Source organism: Hippopotamus amphibius, chromosome 6 (genome assembly GCF_030028045.1).
Source record: "Hippopotamus amphibius kiboko isolate mHipAmp2 chromosome 6, mHipAmp2.hap2, whole genome shotgun sequence".
Lineage (NCBI taxonomy): Eukaryota > Metazoa > Chordata > Mammalia > Artiodactyla > Hippopotamidae > Hippopotamus > Hippopotamus amphibius.
Window position 1 is genome coordinate 3,043,315 of NC_080191.1, and position 16,373 is coordinate 3,059,687.

Below are 16,373 nucleotides of genomic sequence, written 5' to 3' on the forward strand. Positions count from 1 at the left end.
GGGCAGGGCCGGGCTCCGGATTTACAACCAGTGGGCGCGGGAGCCCATTGTGCGCCCCCCGCCTCCGCGGCCCGCCCGGCGGGGTCTGGTATGGCCGCGCGCGGCCAATGGGCGGCGGCCCCGGCGCTTCAAAGGGCGCGCGGCCCAATCCGCCGCGCCCCCCTCCGAGGCTCCCGAGGCTCTATTTAGGCCGAGGGGCGATTTTCTCTCCCAGGAGACCTCCCCTAGTAGCTCCTTGCGGGAGTTCAAGTGGAATAACCTTCCCCCCACCCCTTTCCCCGCCCCCTCCCCCCCCGGTTCTCGACCCTCGCCCTGCTCCCGGGGCTGTGCAGGGGCCCGGGCGCCGTCGCGGGTCTGGGCCCGAGCGGCCCCACTTCTCGGACGAGCGGCCGCCTGCCGGGGCGAAGGTGGCTCTCGGGTAGCGAGGCGCGGCTTCGGGGGCGGTGGGGAGGGGCGGGCGGGAGGATGAGCTCCCCGGGCGCCGAGAGCGCGGGGAAGAGCCTGCAGTACCGCGTGGACCACCTGCTGAGCGCCGTGGAGAGCGAGCTGCAGGCGGGCAGCGAGAAGGGCGACCCCACGGAGCGCGAGCTGCGCGTGGGCCTGGAGGAGAGCGAGCTGTGGCTGCGCTTCAAGGAGCTCACCAACGAGATGATCGTGACCAAGAACGGCAGGTAGACGCGCGGCCGCCCGGGTGTGCGCCAGGCCCGGGGGCGGGCCGGGCAGCCGGGCAGGAAAGTGCCTTACCACGCACCACTTTCTCCCGGTCTTTTTGCGCATTTCCGCTCGGGCTGGGAACCGATCCTTGTGGCCTCTAATTGTCCCTCTGGGACGTCTTCGTGTGATCGTCACTCTTCTGGGGAGGAGGGACTCCCGGGGGAGCCCCCCGACCCGCGCCTCGCCCACGCTTGCCCCGCGGGCTGGACCTAGGTGCTGCAACCCTGGGCCAGGTCCTCTCCTGCCGAGCTTCTGGAGGCCGTGGGGTAGGGCGGAGGGCGCCTGTGGATCTAGGAGAGTCCTGGGAAGGGGGGAGCTCGGGAGTTCCCCCTTGTAAGTTCCCAAGGGGGCTCCTCTTTGCCCCAAATGACAGGTCCCTGCCTCCGTTCTAACGGGTCAGATCCAGGATCCTCCAGCTGTGCTCCTTCCTTTCCAGGAGGATGTTCCCCGTACTGAAGGTGAACGTGTCTGGCCTGGACCCCAACGCCATGTACTCCTTCCTGCTGGACTTCGTGGCGGCCGACAACCACCGCTGGAAGTATGTGAACGGGGAGTGGGTGCCGGGGGGCAAGCCGGAGCCGCAGGCCCCCAGCTGCGTCTACATCCACCCCGACTCTCCCAACTTCGGGGCGCACTGGATGAAGGCGCCGGTCTCCTTCAGCAAAGTCAAGCTCACCAACAAGCTCAATGGCGGGGGCCAGGTAGGTGTGATGGGGTGCAGAGTGGGGGGGGGCGGGGAGGGGGTGACGACTCGCCCTGAGACTCTGCACCTTCTCCCAGGGCAGCCTTGGAAGGTGACACCTGTCTTCCTTAATTAAGCCTTCAGTGTTGTTTATAGTAAATTGAGTCCGGTAACACCAAGGCCTGGAGAGTGGGGCCAGGGTGCAAAGCTTGAGACCTGCCTTCGAACACTCAGGCAGGTCTCAAGCTTTGAGGACCTTCTGCATCCTAGCCCTCAACTTTCCTAGGGGTAGAGAAAGATGTCAGTCCTGACGGTAAATTGTCACTTTAGAGCTTAATAGGCCCACTGTATTTACTGGAGGAGTCTGCACAGATCTATCCTTCCCTACAGAACTTCTTTTCTTGGGGATTGTTACTGGGAGACCCGGTGTTCCCGAAAGCTGCGACCGCGCTCAGGCATTTAAAGCTGTCTACGGCCGCCCCGGAAGCCTTAGAACTTTACCAGGTCAAAGCCTTTGGTGATGGGCATTCATTGCCTTTAATTGTGTGCAGCATCTCACCATTCCTTTTCCAAACTAGTCGTGGGAGCAGCACCTGTTGGGAAACCTACCAGCGTCAACAGTAAGGACATCCTCCTGTGAGCTGCCGGATTTTCTGCGTCTTGGATGTATTTTTCTCCCGGACGGCAGGACAAATGGATGTTGTGTTGTCTCGACGGTAGGGCTTTGATGACCACCATCCCCGTGTCTGTGTCTCTCTCAGATCATGCTGAACTCCTTACACAAGTATGAGCCTCGGATCCACATCGTGAGGGTGGGGGGTCCACAGCGCATGATCACCAGCCACTGCTTCCCGGAGACCCAGTTCATAGCGGTGACCGCCTACCAGAATGAGGAGGTGAGCGGCGCTCGGGGCAGGGAGCCTTCTCCAGAGCTTCCTTTTGCAGGTTCCCGCGTGTGTGGAGAGCCTGTGTGATGAGTGTACTTCAGACGGATAATTGCTGCCTTTTATAATAACTTACAATAATTATAAAATTGGGACAGCGGGAGAAAAGTTGTAAAATAAGTACTCATTCAAACACTTTCCCCTTTAGTTTTCCATAAAAGTGTCCCAAACTCAAGCGAAATGAAAAGGTGAATAAAACATTTAGGTTAAGGACTGTAAGAATTTCTTAAGGACAGGCCTTCAGAGAGAGGGGGATGTCTCCTTCCTCTGGAAAGCTTCCGGAAAGAGTTAGGGGCACCCCTCCAAATCTGGGCAGTGTGGAGAGTCAGCTAGATACAGAATACAGCTTAATGCCTGTAAGTCCATATCTAAGTGTGACCCCAAAGTACAGACAGTTTGTGATTAGCTGGTTAAGTTGTCAGCATCGATCGCCAACTAGAACTCACGGTCACTATTCCTAAGCAGACCCGGCTTGTACTTTGAGCCGTGTTTGTTTGATCGATGCACACAGAATATTGTCAGCAGTAGGTTAGGTTTATTGTGAATTCCACTCAGAAAATCAGCATTTAAAGGCTTTTCATAAATGTGCTATTCTTTATAAAATATTACGATTACACAGCTCCTTCAGATCCAAAGAGGAAACATGTACCTGGAAAGAAGTCTGATTATATTTGAATATTTAAAGGGGAGTGCTGGTGGTTCCTGATTTCTTGGTGCCAAATTAAATCCTCTGGCTAATGAGCAGTATACTAGTAAATGCAACTTCTTGTTTTTCAGATCACAGCTCTTAAAATTAAATACAACCCATTTGCAAAAGCTTTCCTTGATGCAAAGGAAAGGTGAGAGAATTCTAAGTACACCCTTTGGGCAAAGAAGTATGCAGAAAGATGAACTATTGCTGCAAATACCGTTTTCTGAATGTTCTCCTTGACAATTCAATGCACTTTTTTGACAGAAGTGACCACAAAGATGTGATGGAAGAACCTGGAGACAGCCAGCAGTCTGGGTACTCCCAATGTACGGTTTGTTGCACTCCGCACAGATGTACCTTGTTTCAGGGACCCCCTGCCGGGAGCTGGACTGGAGGGGTGGAGCAGGCAGAGTTTCTGGGGTGCACTTGGGGAGCACATTGCCTGTCACTGTGCAGGGCCCCTGGCCCTGTGTGCTGCTGCTGTTCCTGCTGGTCCTCAACCTGCTGGCCCTCAGCCTCTGTTCCACCTGCAGCTTGCTCCCCCAGCCCGCGGGACTCCTGGCAGAGAAGCCTGGGCAGAATTTACCTGGGCTCTTTTGCTGTGCTTCGAGGCAGCTCCAGCCATGCTGGGATGGATCGCCGAGCCCTCGATGGATGTTTAGACTGTGCTGTGTTGGGCAAGAGGAGAGCCCGGCTCTTCTAGCCACTTTGAGATGGTCTCTCTTTTTGTGAATCCCTGAAAACTGAAGGACCAGCTGCGGAACGATGCTTGTGATCACGTGTGGGTCTCCCCTCAGCCTGCTTCCATTCTGGGAATGGCCCATCAGCTCATGCTGGAAACAGTGGCTTGTGGGATGGGAAAGTCTGCTTTAAGTCTAGTTTCGTTTAGGAGTTCCGGGAGCCAGCGAAGTGATACAGGTGTGCAGCAGAGTCTGTTAGGAGGAGAGGCTGTGTCTAGCCCTTCTGTCCACACAGGGAGGGGACTCTGAGGGATGAGTAACTGACAGCTGTTGGGAGAGGAAAGTGAGTGTTTGCCGCTCACTTCAGGAGTCTGGAGGAACCAGCATGGCGGTCTCCTCAAACCACCATTTTCTGTTCTGTATTTCTTTCTTTTTCTCTCTTTCTTCCTCCCTCTTTCTTTCTTTCTTTATCTTTCTCTCTCTCTTTCTTTCTTTCTTTCTTTCTTTCTTATCTTTCTTTTTCTTTCTTTCTTTATCTTTCTTTTCTTTTTCTTTCTTTCTTTTCTTTCTTTCTTTCTTTCTTTCTTTCTTTCTTTCTTTTCTTTATCTTTCTTTATCTTTCTTTCTTTCTTTATCTTTCTCTCTCTCTCTCTCTCTCTCTCTCTCTTTCTTTCCCTCTCTCCCTCCCTCCCTGCCTCCCTCCCTCCCTGCCTCCCTCCCCCGCTCCCTCTCTTCCTTCCTGTTGTTTATGGGCTAATTTAACAAACAGCTCTCCTAAGTGGCAGGGCCACATCATAGAGCAGAATATGAACAACTGCTCTGGTGAGTGATGAGCCCATGCTCTGTGGCCACGTCTGGACCCTCCCCTCATTTGAGTGTTGTCTGAAGGATGGTTTGTAGCTGCATGGCTCGCCTGTGTGTCCCGCATGTGCCTGAATTTTGTCTGTTTTTACATTTTATCCAAGCTCAGCAGTTAGGCCCTGAGAACTGACCTCCCTGGGGGAGCAGAACATCCCACAAGAGGCTGGGAAGATTCTGGGGGCTTGAGGAAGCCTCAGGGTTGGCTGGGGTTGGGGTCCGTCTCCCAGGTTTGCTCAGGTGCCCTGTGGGTCTGGAAACCTCGGCCAGCCTGTGGCCACTAGTGTGGGGCTGCCTCCCATGACGCCTGAAGCCTCGGCTGGGTCCTTGGTGCCCGTGAATCCTGAGGAGAAGACCCACCACTCCCTGGCCCCTGCCCTCCTGTCCTTCCATAGGTTTTTTTTTTGGCTGTGCCGCTCTGCTTGTGGGATCTTAGTTCCCTGACCAGGGATTGAACCTGGGCCCTCAGCAGTGAGAGCATGGAGTCCTAACCACTGCACCACCGGGGAGTCCCGCCCTGTCTTGTAAATAATGCAAGTGATGCAAAAGCCAGGTACTCAGCATCCTTCTCTCACAGCAGGGGGGTGGCTGATTCCTGGAACCAGCACCCTGTGTCCTCCTGCCACCCCCCATCCTCAGTTTGGAGGCCCCCTCTCACTTCCCTCCACGCACGGCTGTGAAAGGTACCCGGCCCTGAGGAACCACCGCCCAGCACCCTACCCCAGCCCTTACGCGCATCGGAACAATTCTCCAAGTAAGTCATAAGTGGACGTGGACCTGGGATTTGGGGGTGGCCGGAAGACTTCTGGAAAGGGAAGGCAGTCTGCAGGGGTCCAGAGAGCAGGCTCTTTATTGACTCAAGAGGGACCTTCTTTTCATGTCCACGTCACTGCTGGCTCGACCACAGAGACGTCCAGACCAGGGGCCTTCCAGGCTGAATGTGATGGTTATTGCTTGAGCTTTTTGACCCCAGGACTGTGGAGCCGGGGCCCAGGCTTGGTATATTTTATGAACCCCTCCGAAGTAATGACGTCGGGCCAAGCCAGGCTTGAGAATTACTAGTTTGACTAAACACAAGTGCGTTTCTCCAAGTATGGTACCCGGGTGAACAGCCCCAGTATCATCTGAAACCCCCCCAGACTTATAGAATCAGAAGTGCTAAGGGTGGGCCCAGCACTTTGTGCTTTCACAAGTCCCCAGGTGACCCTGTGCAGGATTCAGTCCCGTGATCTCTGGGCCAGACCACGAAGATCCCTGGACCTGATTCTCTCTAATCCCACGGATGCCCAAACTTCATTTTGTCTGGCTCCAAAAGGAGGGAGAAAGCTAATGAACACCATAAAACAATTAAGCAATTGAAGCTGATGCGAAATGAAAGGAGCTTTACTTGGGAAGGAAATAGTCGTCTAACCAGAGGCTAGCAGACCATATTTTAAATTTTACCTGGAGTAATGGTTTCCAAAGCCCTTTTAATTTTAAAGGAATAATTCTTTGGGAGAAAGACAGGTTAAAGTCACATTGATTTTTATTTTTAAAGATAATTAATCCTCCATCACGTGATTGTAGGATTCCATTTCTACAGGGCAACTATTGATCTAATGATAAAGAAAAAGCCTGGGTATTGGAATATATTCAAATATACACATATGTTTTGGCCTCACTGTGCGGCACGTGGAATCTTAGCTGCCCTACCGGGGATCGAACCTGTACCCCCTGCATAGGAAGCCCGGAGTCTTAATCACTGGGCTGCCAGGAAAGTCCCTCAAATATATACATTTGACAATAAGTATTAGCCTTTGAGGACCAATTCAGCAGGCTAGTGGACTGCTTTCTATATTTAATGCCACACACATTTTGTTTTCATTGTTGGATAGCTCCAGCTGTTGGTAGTATTTCGATGCATTTTGTCACTTTTGGAAGTCCCTTTCAGTAACAACACTTTCTTACATCCTGTAGCCTATTCCGACAATTCGTCCGCTTGTGTGTCCCTGCTCCAATCCCACGACAATTGGTCCAGCCTCGGAATGCCTGCCCACACCGGCATGCTTCCTATGAGCCCGAACCCTGGCCCTCCTACGGGCTCTAGGTAATGTCTGTCTGGGGAGTGATGCAAACTGTCCTGGGAACTCTTGAGAGCCTGCGACTTCGTGCCATCTCGTTCACTGGCCTTTATTCTGCCCTTCACTTATGGGTATTTGGTTTTATTTGTAACGTGACCTTTAGCCAGGGATGTCTGGGGACCCCCAGGTTACATGACTGCTGTGAGTTCCTGCTTCTGTCTGTTCTCTGGGAAGACCAGAGGCTCCCCCAGGGTGGATGCGAGCTAGGCTGTAACGAGCTAGGCTGTAACGGAAGGGAACGGGGACCCTATTCTGGCTTTGCTATTTACTAGTTCATGTGATGGACAAGTCTCTTAAATGCTCCGGGCCTCATTTCTTCAAGAAAAGGGCGCTAAGTAACCCCAGCCTCAGCCTGTCTTTACAGGGTTATTGGGGTCAGTAGGTGAATTTTGAATAAATGTTTCCTTTTTTGACAGGCGGTATTAAATTAAGAAAATTTGTTGCATACAGAATCAGTGTTCTTAAATGTGTATTCTGGATAACTTGTAAAGAATGACTATTTTATTACTAAGTTGAAAATTATATAGAGGGAGGTTGGCTTAAAGAAATCAATTTGGTCAGTAAGTGTCTTGCATTATAATAAAGAACTAAAATAAATCTAGAGGTCAGTCCTCATTTTCTAATGAGGAAATGGGCTCAAAGATATTAAATGATTGAAAAGTTGGCTCACAGCAGAGTCTGTAGACAAGACATCTTGACCCCAAAAACAATGCAGTTTCTGTGTATAGTATAGCAGTATTTGCCTTGGATCTTAATGCTTTCTGTTTAGGAAACAATTCTTTTAAAATAATCTAATTGTCTATTCTTAAAAATAAAGCAAAGACTACATAACCAGCAAGCTTTTCCAGGGCTCTGAAGGCACCTGGAAAACTGCTGTAAATCGGATGACCTGCAGATTATAATGGAGCCGCACCTGACGATGTCAGTGCATCTCAGAGCCTTGCTTCTTTTCATCTGTAAAGTGGCGATAGTAACCTACCTCACTTAACTCAGGCTTGTTTGCAAGTTCAAATGCATCCGAAGTGTAGGACACGGCTTGGCAAACAGTGTAGGCCACGATGGCATAGGTCCTGTTATGCATTTACAGAAGGTCTCTAAGAGAAAGGCATTTTCTTGAAACAAAATGGAGCCTAGCGTAATGCTGTTCAAGCCTGTGTTCTCAGAGGGGGGATTTCATACCCATCTCCAATTCCTCTTTCAAAGACTGGGAAACAGCTCCTCAAAGATGGTCACAGAACAAGGCCAACGTGACAAAGCTAGTTAATTGGGATTTGCTTCCTGGTCTAAGTCCCAAGTGCACTTCTTTTTCTCATGCATCAGGCTCACCCGTGCTGACACTTGGTGCCCACACGGGAGTCACTGGACGCACGCCCTCCACCACTTGGTGTTTGAGAGGCGTGTTGTCTCCCTTGTAGGAAGCACTGCAGGGATCGCAGGTGGCGCTAGTTAACACGGATGCTTAAGCGTATCCTCTGAAACATGCGATTCAGTATATCTGAGAATTTAGGATTCTGAACATGAGCGCAAAGGTGGAGTCTTTTGCAGCAAAACCCAACAGCATTCGGCCAGGAGCTGTGTCTACATCAGTAGCCTTTCTAGTCAGCATCCTAATGATTTTGTTTCTTGTTAACAGACGAGACAATAACTTCTGTACACGTCAGGTGTGATTTAACAACACAGAGGAAATGGCCTGTTTGAGATAAAGACATCTCGTAACCCCCTTATCAGGAATGGGACTCGGGGGTCTGTTTTCCCCTCCTGCAGGGTTCCGGAGCCCCTCCCCAGGCCTCTGACGTGTCTGTGTTTCCGTTGTCCCGTTTCAGCCAGTACCCCAGCCTGTGGTCCCTGAGCAACGGCGCCATCACCCCTGACGCGCAGGCGGCAGGGATGGCCAACGGGCTGGGGGCCCCGTTCTTTCGAGGCTCCTCCGCGCACTCCGCCTCCCTGGCCCACCCGGTCTCGGCCTCCTCCTCCTCGGGGTCCCCACTGTACGAAGGGGCCGCCACGGCCACAGACATGGCCGACGGCCAGTACGATGCCTCGGCCCAGGCCCGCCTCCTGGCCTCGTGGACGCCCGTGTCGCCTCCCTCCATGTGAACCAGAGCCTGTGTCTTACAAGATGCAGTGACTTCGCGGTGGCAGCAAATGTGGATTTGATTGGCAGTCTCGGGCGGGGGAAGGGAACAAGGCCTATTCACCTCACCTTACATAAGAGGAAGGTACATGTTCCGTTATTTATCAAGAGTCCCACCGCCCTTGTCCGTCCTCGGTGGTGGCCGTGCCGTCCCGGGTCCTTTATGTGCTGCAGCTGAATTCAAGTATGGAAGCAATGCAGTTGGCCTAACTCACCATGATTCGCAGTAAAGATGACTTGCTAGCATCCAGAAATCTTGTTTCTCAGACAGCACGTAGATGACTGGCAACCAGAATTTGTAAACTCCACCGGTCCTACTCTAGTGAGATAAAAAGCACACTTTTAATTCTCTTCCTTGTTGTGCTTTCAAGTAGCTTTCAGGTCCCTTTTGTGGCTGGCTTGCCACAGTTAGAGCTGAGCTGTGAAAGACAGAATTAAATCACAGTTGAGGACGGCAGACTGTGGTTGAAATGGAGATGTCCAGCTCTGCCCACTAGAATGTGTTTATTTTGAGCATAGGTAGCTAATCTCTTGTATTGTTAAACCTACAACTGTTTATATTTTTCTTTTGACAAAGTAGCCAAAGACAATCAGCAGAAAGCATTTTCTGCAAAATAAAGGCAATGTGCAAAGTTTGGTTGGTCTAGTTATTTAAAACCCTCCCTTTTTGGAATGAGATGTTGCTGTTTGTTATAGCTGGTGGTTAAGACTGTCCTGGAGGAGCTTTTCAATCTGTTATGGACTTTAATGTTTTATCTAGTCAGTTGCAGGACTGGAGGTGAAATTTGCATGTATTTATTTACTCAATGCTAATTGCCACAAAAATGCGAACGATGTTAAATGATTTTCAAGAGAGTTATGTAGTCAACACTGAATCGTGAATGTGGATAATGACAGAATGCAGAACATACTAATGCCATAAAGATTAATGTGGGATGTCTACTCCATTCAAGCAAAAATACATGAAGTGATTCGACAAAAGGTTACAGTTTATAAATGTAAGGTGCAGTTGCCTCAGTCATTGCAACAATATGGCATTTGTAAATATCTTTCCTGCTGGTAAGATTTCCTAGCCCTGAGCCAGAACCTTGCTTGTGCTATATTGGGGCAATTTCTCCATCTAGTGGCAGAATCTTGAATCCTACTTGTTCAAGCTTGCTATTCTGGACCTCTGCTTCCTGAGAGTGTAAACCTGGAATGTAAGTGTAAAGCGCTGAATTTTGGTGTATCTGTGCCTGCTTTCCAAATGGGACATGTTAACTGTTTGCCACTTAAAAGTTTTTCTTGGTTTTATTCCTACTAGGTTTTATTGCAACTCACAGAGAAATACCCCAGATCAGAAATTTTTCTTGCTATAAACATATTGGAAGAATATTTTTAAATAAATCACTGCCCACGTAGAACTGGGAAGTAAACTGACCTCTGCAGTCTGGCCCCCGGTGTGAGGTCTGCTGGAGAAGGGTGAGGTCTGCTGTTAGGGAGGGAGGTGAGGGGTGGACGCTGCACGCTGTGATCCCGTGATCCTTCAGTGCAGGTGTTTCCTAGGAAATGTCTGTCTCCAACGCCCTGACTGCTCTCCGAAGGCTGGGACAGGGCTTTATAGTCCTAGGACCTTCCCTAGCCGCTGCCCCTTCCCAGGCCTTCCAGCGTGTTAATGAGCAGTGACTGCCCTGCAGACGAAGAGGAGCCCGGGGCCCCTGAGACCACCGCGGGGCCCTGAAGAGTTGTTTGCAGGGGCACCACCGGGGAACGTGGCCCTGCCCCACGCTGGGGCTGCGGGGAGACCCATTGTACGGGCAGAGGATGGACGCAGGGCTTTGCCATGTTTGCGTTTCTAAAGGTGACCCAGAGATCCTATTCAAGGAATTAACACCTTAGTGTACCAAACAGCGTCTTTCCAGCTATGCAGTGCGGCAGTGGCAGCCGCATAGCACAAGAAGGCTGCAATTTGGTACAAAAGACCTGGATGTTAGTGTTCGTTTGCCTCCTTTGCTGTGGGACCCCAGGAAAGTTAGTTACCGCTCCAGAGGTTCAAGTTCCTTATCCGTCAAAATGGAGAAAGAACATGCTGGGCGGTGTTAAAGTGGGTCTGTTTTATCCAGAACACGCACTTTTCACGGCTACAGTTTGTCCCAGTTGAAACACGCTGTGAGATCTATCAACAAGGAGAAATCTAACCAAAAAGACACCAGGAATTTTCATCAACAGTATACAAAGAAAAAGAGGACTGCGTCACCCTGGGAAAAGGGAAAGAGGCCACCAGGAAAGGAGAAGAAGTTACTGGAGCGATAGCATCTGAAGAGGCTTTCATGGTGCCGGAAGGGGCACCGCATCTGAGCCCGGGTGACAGCAGAGACAGCAGAAGATGGCCACAAACAGATAGAGGACAGCTTACCCCCTTTTATCCTTCCCTGCATTTTAACCTATAATTACTGTCTACCACTGATTGACAGAGGACTTGTGTTAGCAAATATTACTGTTCTTAAAATAAAAGTGGGCTCTAAAAACAGGAAGGAGAGAGTGTAATTAGAAAGATATTTATTAATGAGGATAGCAAAATCCCTTAGAGGACCAAAAATGCAACTAAATCAAAACAAAACCTACAGATGGACACCTCCGTGTGAGAAGGTGTAACGTCCCGTAGGTGAATGCGTGGGAGGGGCACCCTAAGACGGTGGGTCCACGGGATGAGGACGGCAAGGGGCAGCCACAGCTCTTTTCTCTGCAGAGCATCTTTCTCTGGTGAAAGTCTGAGTGGACGCATTTCCCTGGATCCTCACTCCCGCGTTTCTTCTTTAGTAAAGCTGATCTGCTTGAGACGGGCCTTGAGGTGGAGGGTCTCCCTTCCCAACCCTTTCACTACTACTGCCCTTTTTCCTCTTAAAAGAAAGGTTTATGGCTGACTCTTCGAGACCTTCATTGACTCAGATGTAAAAACCTCTGGACATCAAACAAAAAGACAATTGTTCAAATCTAAGTCCTCAGAAAGGTCCCCAAACTCCCGTCCCCAATAGATCCCATTAAGGCTCCACGTGGTGGAGAATGCTGGCTTCCCGCATCCGGACGTACAGCAGTTCGTTCCAGCCAGCCCAGAGAAAGCTCTCGGATCTGGCTCCTAGTTCTAAACTCCTGGGAGAGGATAAAAGCTATCATTTGGGGCACTTATTATTAGCCTGTCACTGTTCTAAGTGCATTGCCCGTGTCACTTGGACCTCCTAAGAAACCTCTTTTTATAGAAAAGCAGGTGGAAGAACAGAGAAGTAGACTATCTTGTCCAAGGTTATACAGCCAGCGAGCGGAGGGATAAGAAGCGCACCCGGGAAATCTTAGCGCCGAGGCCCCACTCGCTAGCCGGGTGCTTGGCCCAGCAAAGCAAGTCGGGCACACCTCCCTGGTCTAATCACGTGGGACCAGCGTGGGCGCAGGACGCACAGACGTGCCTGCCGTGGCTCCAAGAGGAGGGTCAGGTTAGCTGCTGGAATCCCAAGAGGCATCTGATACGTTGAGCACGGTGTACAGTGGAGCCATGGCTTCACTCTGCCTTACGGACAAGGACCCGAGGCTGGATGCTGGGCTGGGAGGAGGTGGCTTGAGGAAGAGGTGGGTGGTGGTAGGTGGGGCGTACTGACCAAGATGCTGAGGTGTGAATGGACCATGAAAGAGTGAGCGCGGCAGGTGGACCCTGCAGAGTGTCCATCACGTGGACGCAGCTGGTGGGTCACACCCCAAACCGCCATGCGCTGCTGTGGCCACACCCCCCCGCCCCCTCCCCCCCTCCCTTGGCAAGCAGGTACTGAATACAGGTTGTGTGCCAGGCCTGCGGATGGGTGTCGGGGGTGGTGAGGGAGTTAGTGACTTGGCCCCAAATTGTGCAGATGTTCTCTGTGGTTTAGAGTTATGGTTCTCTGTTTCATACTTAGGTCTGCTCTGTGCCACACATTTGTTTTTCTGACTATGGAGTCAGGTAGGGGGGGTACTTTCTTTTTCTTTTCCCCACAGAGATATCTAGTTTTTCCACCTATAGTTGTTAAAAAAAAAATGTTCCTTTCTACATTGGTTGAAAACTAATTGGCCATACAAGTATGGGTCTATTCTTGACTTTTCTATTCTGTTCCATTGATCTGATTTCTTATCTTTATGCCACTGTCACTGTCTTGCTTTCTAATAATTCTTGAATTTAAGGGCTGTAAGCTCTCCAAGTTTATCTTCCTTTATCTCTTTATTATACATGAGGGTGAGTCAAAAATTATCCGCACTCTGGTTATATTAAAACTTCTGTTGGCTGCACTGTCTTATCAGCGCTTTCCGTTCAAGGCTGCTGTCTCCCCAGTCACTGCTATGTAGGTGGGAACATGTTACATCCGTTCATTTGTAACTGCGGTGCGAGCAAACATGGATGCCCCACTTGTAATGTGCACGAAAGAAGAGCAGTGTGCCGTGATTCCTCATCCTCTGTGGTCTGAGGGTGTGCACGTCCACGCCCGTCTGCCCACACTGTCGACACTCTGCAAAAACTTGGTTTTGAGGTGTTAAAGCATCCTCCCTATGGTCCTAATCTTACTCCACTGGACTTTCACCTGTTTGGTCCCCTGAAAGCAGCCCTACAAGGACAAAGATTCATTTCTGATGAAGAAGTGAAGACAGCGGTGCATTTGTGGCTTGCAACTCAGCCTAAAACATTTTTTAATGAGGGAGTACGAAAGCTTGTTGACAGATGGACAAAGTGTATTGAAAAGCAAGGAGATTATGTCGAAAAATGATGTATTTATCTTTTCTAAAAGTTAATTAAAATAAATTCTACAGCCGCAGTGTGGATAATTTTTGACTCACCCTCATATATAGGTACACATATATAACCCCCACAAATTGTTATTATTTTTGGTTTAAGCAATCAATATGCAAAGTAATATTTGCCCTTTCTGGCAATCTCCATCTTTTCCTTCAGATCTGGAGTTCCATCTGGGAAGTTTTTGTCAGCATTTCCCACGGGATGCGTTTGCTGTAGATGAGTCCTTTCAGTTTTTGTCAGTGAGTATCTTTACTTCACTTTCAGTTTTGAATAATTTTTTTTCCTACCAGCTATAGAAATCTAGCTTGTTCGCTTATATATTGTGGGTGTTTTTTGGTCATTCCCTTGTCTTCTGGCCTCCGTTGTTTGCGGGGAGAAGCCAGACGTCATTTCACATCTCTACTATATATTGTGCTATACCTATATCACTATACAGTGCTTCTTTTCTCTGATGCTTTTAAGGTCTGTGATTTATCTTTTTCTGTCGGCAGTTTTACGATGATGTTCCTCTGTTTATTTTTCCTTGCATTAATCCTGCTTAGGGCTTGCTGAGGAGCTTGTATCTACGAGTTAGTGCTTTTCACCAGTTTTGGAAAGTTCTTAGCTATTGTCTGTTGCTAGGTTTCCTCTGTTGCATCCTCTCTTTCCTCTTGCGCTGGGACTCCAGTTATTTGCATGTTTGATGTTTGACTTTTTGATGTTGTCCCACAAATTTTGTTTGCTCCTGCCTGAGTTTTCCTTTACTTTTTTTCTTTTTATTCAGTTTGGATTCTTTTCATTGACCTGTCTTCAATTCACTGATTCTTTTCTTTGCAGCATCCAATCTACTATTAAACCTATCAAATGAATTATTTATTAACATATTTTATTTCTAACATTTAGCATTCTAGAGACTGGTTCTCACTTCTAGTGCTCTTGTGTCTGCTGAATTTAGCCATCTCTTTACACATGCTATCTTTTCCCACTGGATACCTTTGCATTTCTAACATAGCCATTTTAAAGTCACTGACTTTAAAATTTTTAAAAACTTCTGAGTTATTGACAATTTCCTTTTTTTCCCCTTCAGTCTATTTTCCTCACTTTCTCATATGTCTTGTAATTTTCAATTTTCTGTTGGATATTTTTGTAGAAAAGAATAGTAGAGACTAAAGTAAATGATATTTACCTCCAGACAGAGGCAAGCTCTTATTCTGTCGGGCTGAAGTGAAGATAAGTCAGTCTGATCGGTACTTCAGTGCAGTCTGAGTTTTGTTGCTGTTTCAGTTTGATTCAGTTCACTACTGGCTTACATATTTGCTGGGTGGGTCAGCAGAGCCTGGGATTTGAACACTGGCAAGGTTCCAGGGCCTGTCTCAGCTGTTTCACATCAGAGCTGTTGCCCTGTGACCTCTAAAGGCTCAGAACACCTAAGAAGGGATGCTTGCAGGTATCTCGTGCAGCTTGGCCTTCGGAAAGTGATTCCCTGTACCTGGGTGAGACCCCGCACACCTGACTCAGCTCTCAGCACCCAGTGAAGTGCTCAGTGGAGGCCTGTGGAGGATGCTTGGTGGTTGGGCACAGAATCGACCTGAGACCCAGGCTCCCCAGGATTCTATCCAGTTCACGTGAAGATGCAAAAAGTTTGGCTATTTCGTCTCACCCATATGCATGGTAGATTCTCCCTAGTCTTGTCGTCCTGCCATGGATGGGAGCATTTTTGGGTGTCTTCACTCCTGTGAATGGCCTGTCACTTTCTAGAGTTTAGTTCATTTGCATATCTTTGTGTCCTCAGAAATTTGAACAAATGTTGTGATTTTGTAGCTTATCTCCTTTTTTCTTGTTAAGTTAAAATCAATGGTCTCAGGCAACTTGTTTTTTATTTAAACCAGAAGCAAAAACTCCTCTGATGTGTTATTCTTCTATCAAATGTTTTCCTTTCTCTTTCCTCTGATTTTCTTTTCTTTCTTTCTTCCTTTTTTTTTGAGATTTAAATGTCTAGATACTGAGCTGGTTACTTTTTCATTGCTCCTCTTTACTAAAATGAGATTTTTCCTGGCCAGTTATCAAAAGGAGAGGGTGAGACCATGCTTTACAGTAGCAGGAGTTTCCCTTGTCCTCCAGATGTGTGTCTGTGTGTGCGCACGTGTGTGTGCCTGTGTGTGTGTGAGTGTGCGTGTCTCTGATGGAGATAGGCAAATGAATGTGCTGTGCCTGCCATGTGGTGTCACTCTTCTTCTGTCTCTATGACACACTTATTTCTTCCAATATAGCTTGTCTGGGGATGTCCTCTTTTCCAGTTTAACATCTTGATTTTTAAATACCTAATGATCATAACTGAAGTCTGAAGTTCTCAAGCACTTCTTTCTGAAACGTAATTTAGCGTGTAATTAACTGTAGAGTGGTTTGTATTGCAGTCTGACTTGCAGGCACTATGTAACCTGTAATCTGAGTTTCTGGGGCTTCATCAGAGTCATAACCCAGATACCGTTGACTCGCATTCTCAGGCACTGAGGCAGTCTTCTGGATTCCTCAAAGTTTCCCTCCTGTAATTTTGCGAGTCCTTGGGACAGTGCTCTTTCTCCAGGAAGGGGGTCTCCAGGATGGGCTTTAGCCCGTACGGAGTCCTTGTCACATCAGCATGAAGACCTGCTTGGGACCGACGCGGGCATGTTGGGTGGGGAGCCTGGGGTGCAAGCAGGCTTTCGGCCACACCTGCTCTCTCCCCGGTGCGCTCAGACAGGCACATCCTGCGCTGTTATATACAGTACCTGCCTGCCTCACC

At 49.0% G+C, this 16,373-nt stretch overlaps 1 protein-coding gene across 3 annotated transcripts; it reads left to right on the forward strand.

Moving 5' to 3' along the window:
• The first annotated feature begins 465 nt into the window (after positions 1-465).
• Positions 466-8,786, forward strand: TBXT (T-box transcription factor T). 3 transcript variants are annotated; one of them, XM_057739832.1, is made up of 8 exons: positions 466-671; positions 1,151-1,415; positions 2,158-2,292; positions 3,118-3,179; positions 3,296-3,357; positions 5,147-5,323; positions 6,526-6,655; positions 8,513-8,786. In XM_057739832.1, the coding sequence occupies exons 1-8, from the start codon at positions 466-468 to the stop codon at positions 8,784-8,786; spliced, it is 1,311 nt and encodes a 436-aa protein (XP_057595815.1). The 3 variants fall into 3 exon arrangements, with proteins under 3 accessions (XP_057595815.1, XP_057595816.1, XP_057595817.1); XM_057739833.1 differs by having other exon boundaries at positions 5,150-5,323; XM_057739834.1 differs by lacking the exon at positions 5,147-5,323.
• Positions 8,787-16,373: the final 7,587 nt, after the last annotated feature.

Excerpts from the sequence above, each read along its gene's own strand:
- TBXT (XM_057739832.1), top strand. The coding sequence starts at position 466 with ATGAGCTCCCCGGGCGCCGAGAGCGCGGGGAAGAGCCTGCAGTACCGC. Across the intron at positions 1,416-2,157 it reads AGCTCAATGGCGGGGGCCAG|ATCATGCTGAACTCCTTACA; the intron begins GTAGGTGTGATG and ends TGTCTCTCTCAG. Across the intron at positions 5,324-6,525 it reads GCATCGGAACAATTCTCCAA|CCTATTCCGACAATTCGTCC; the intron begins GTAAGTCATAAG and ends TACATCCTGTAG.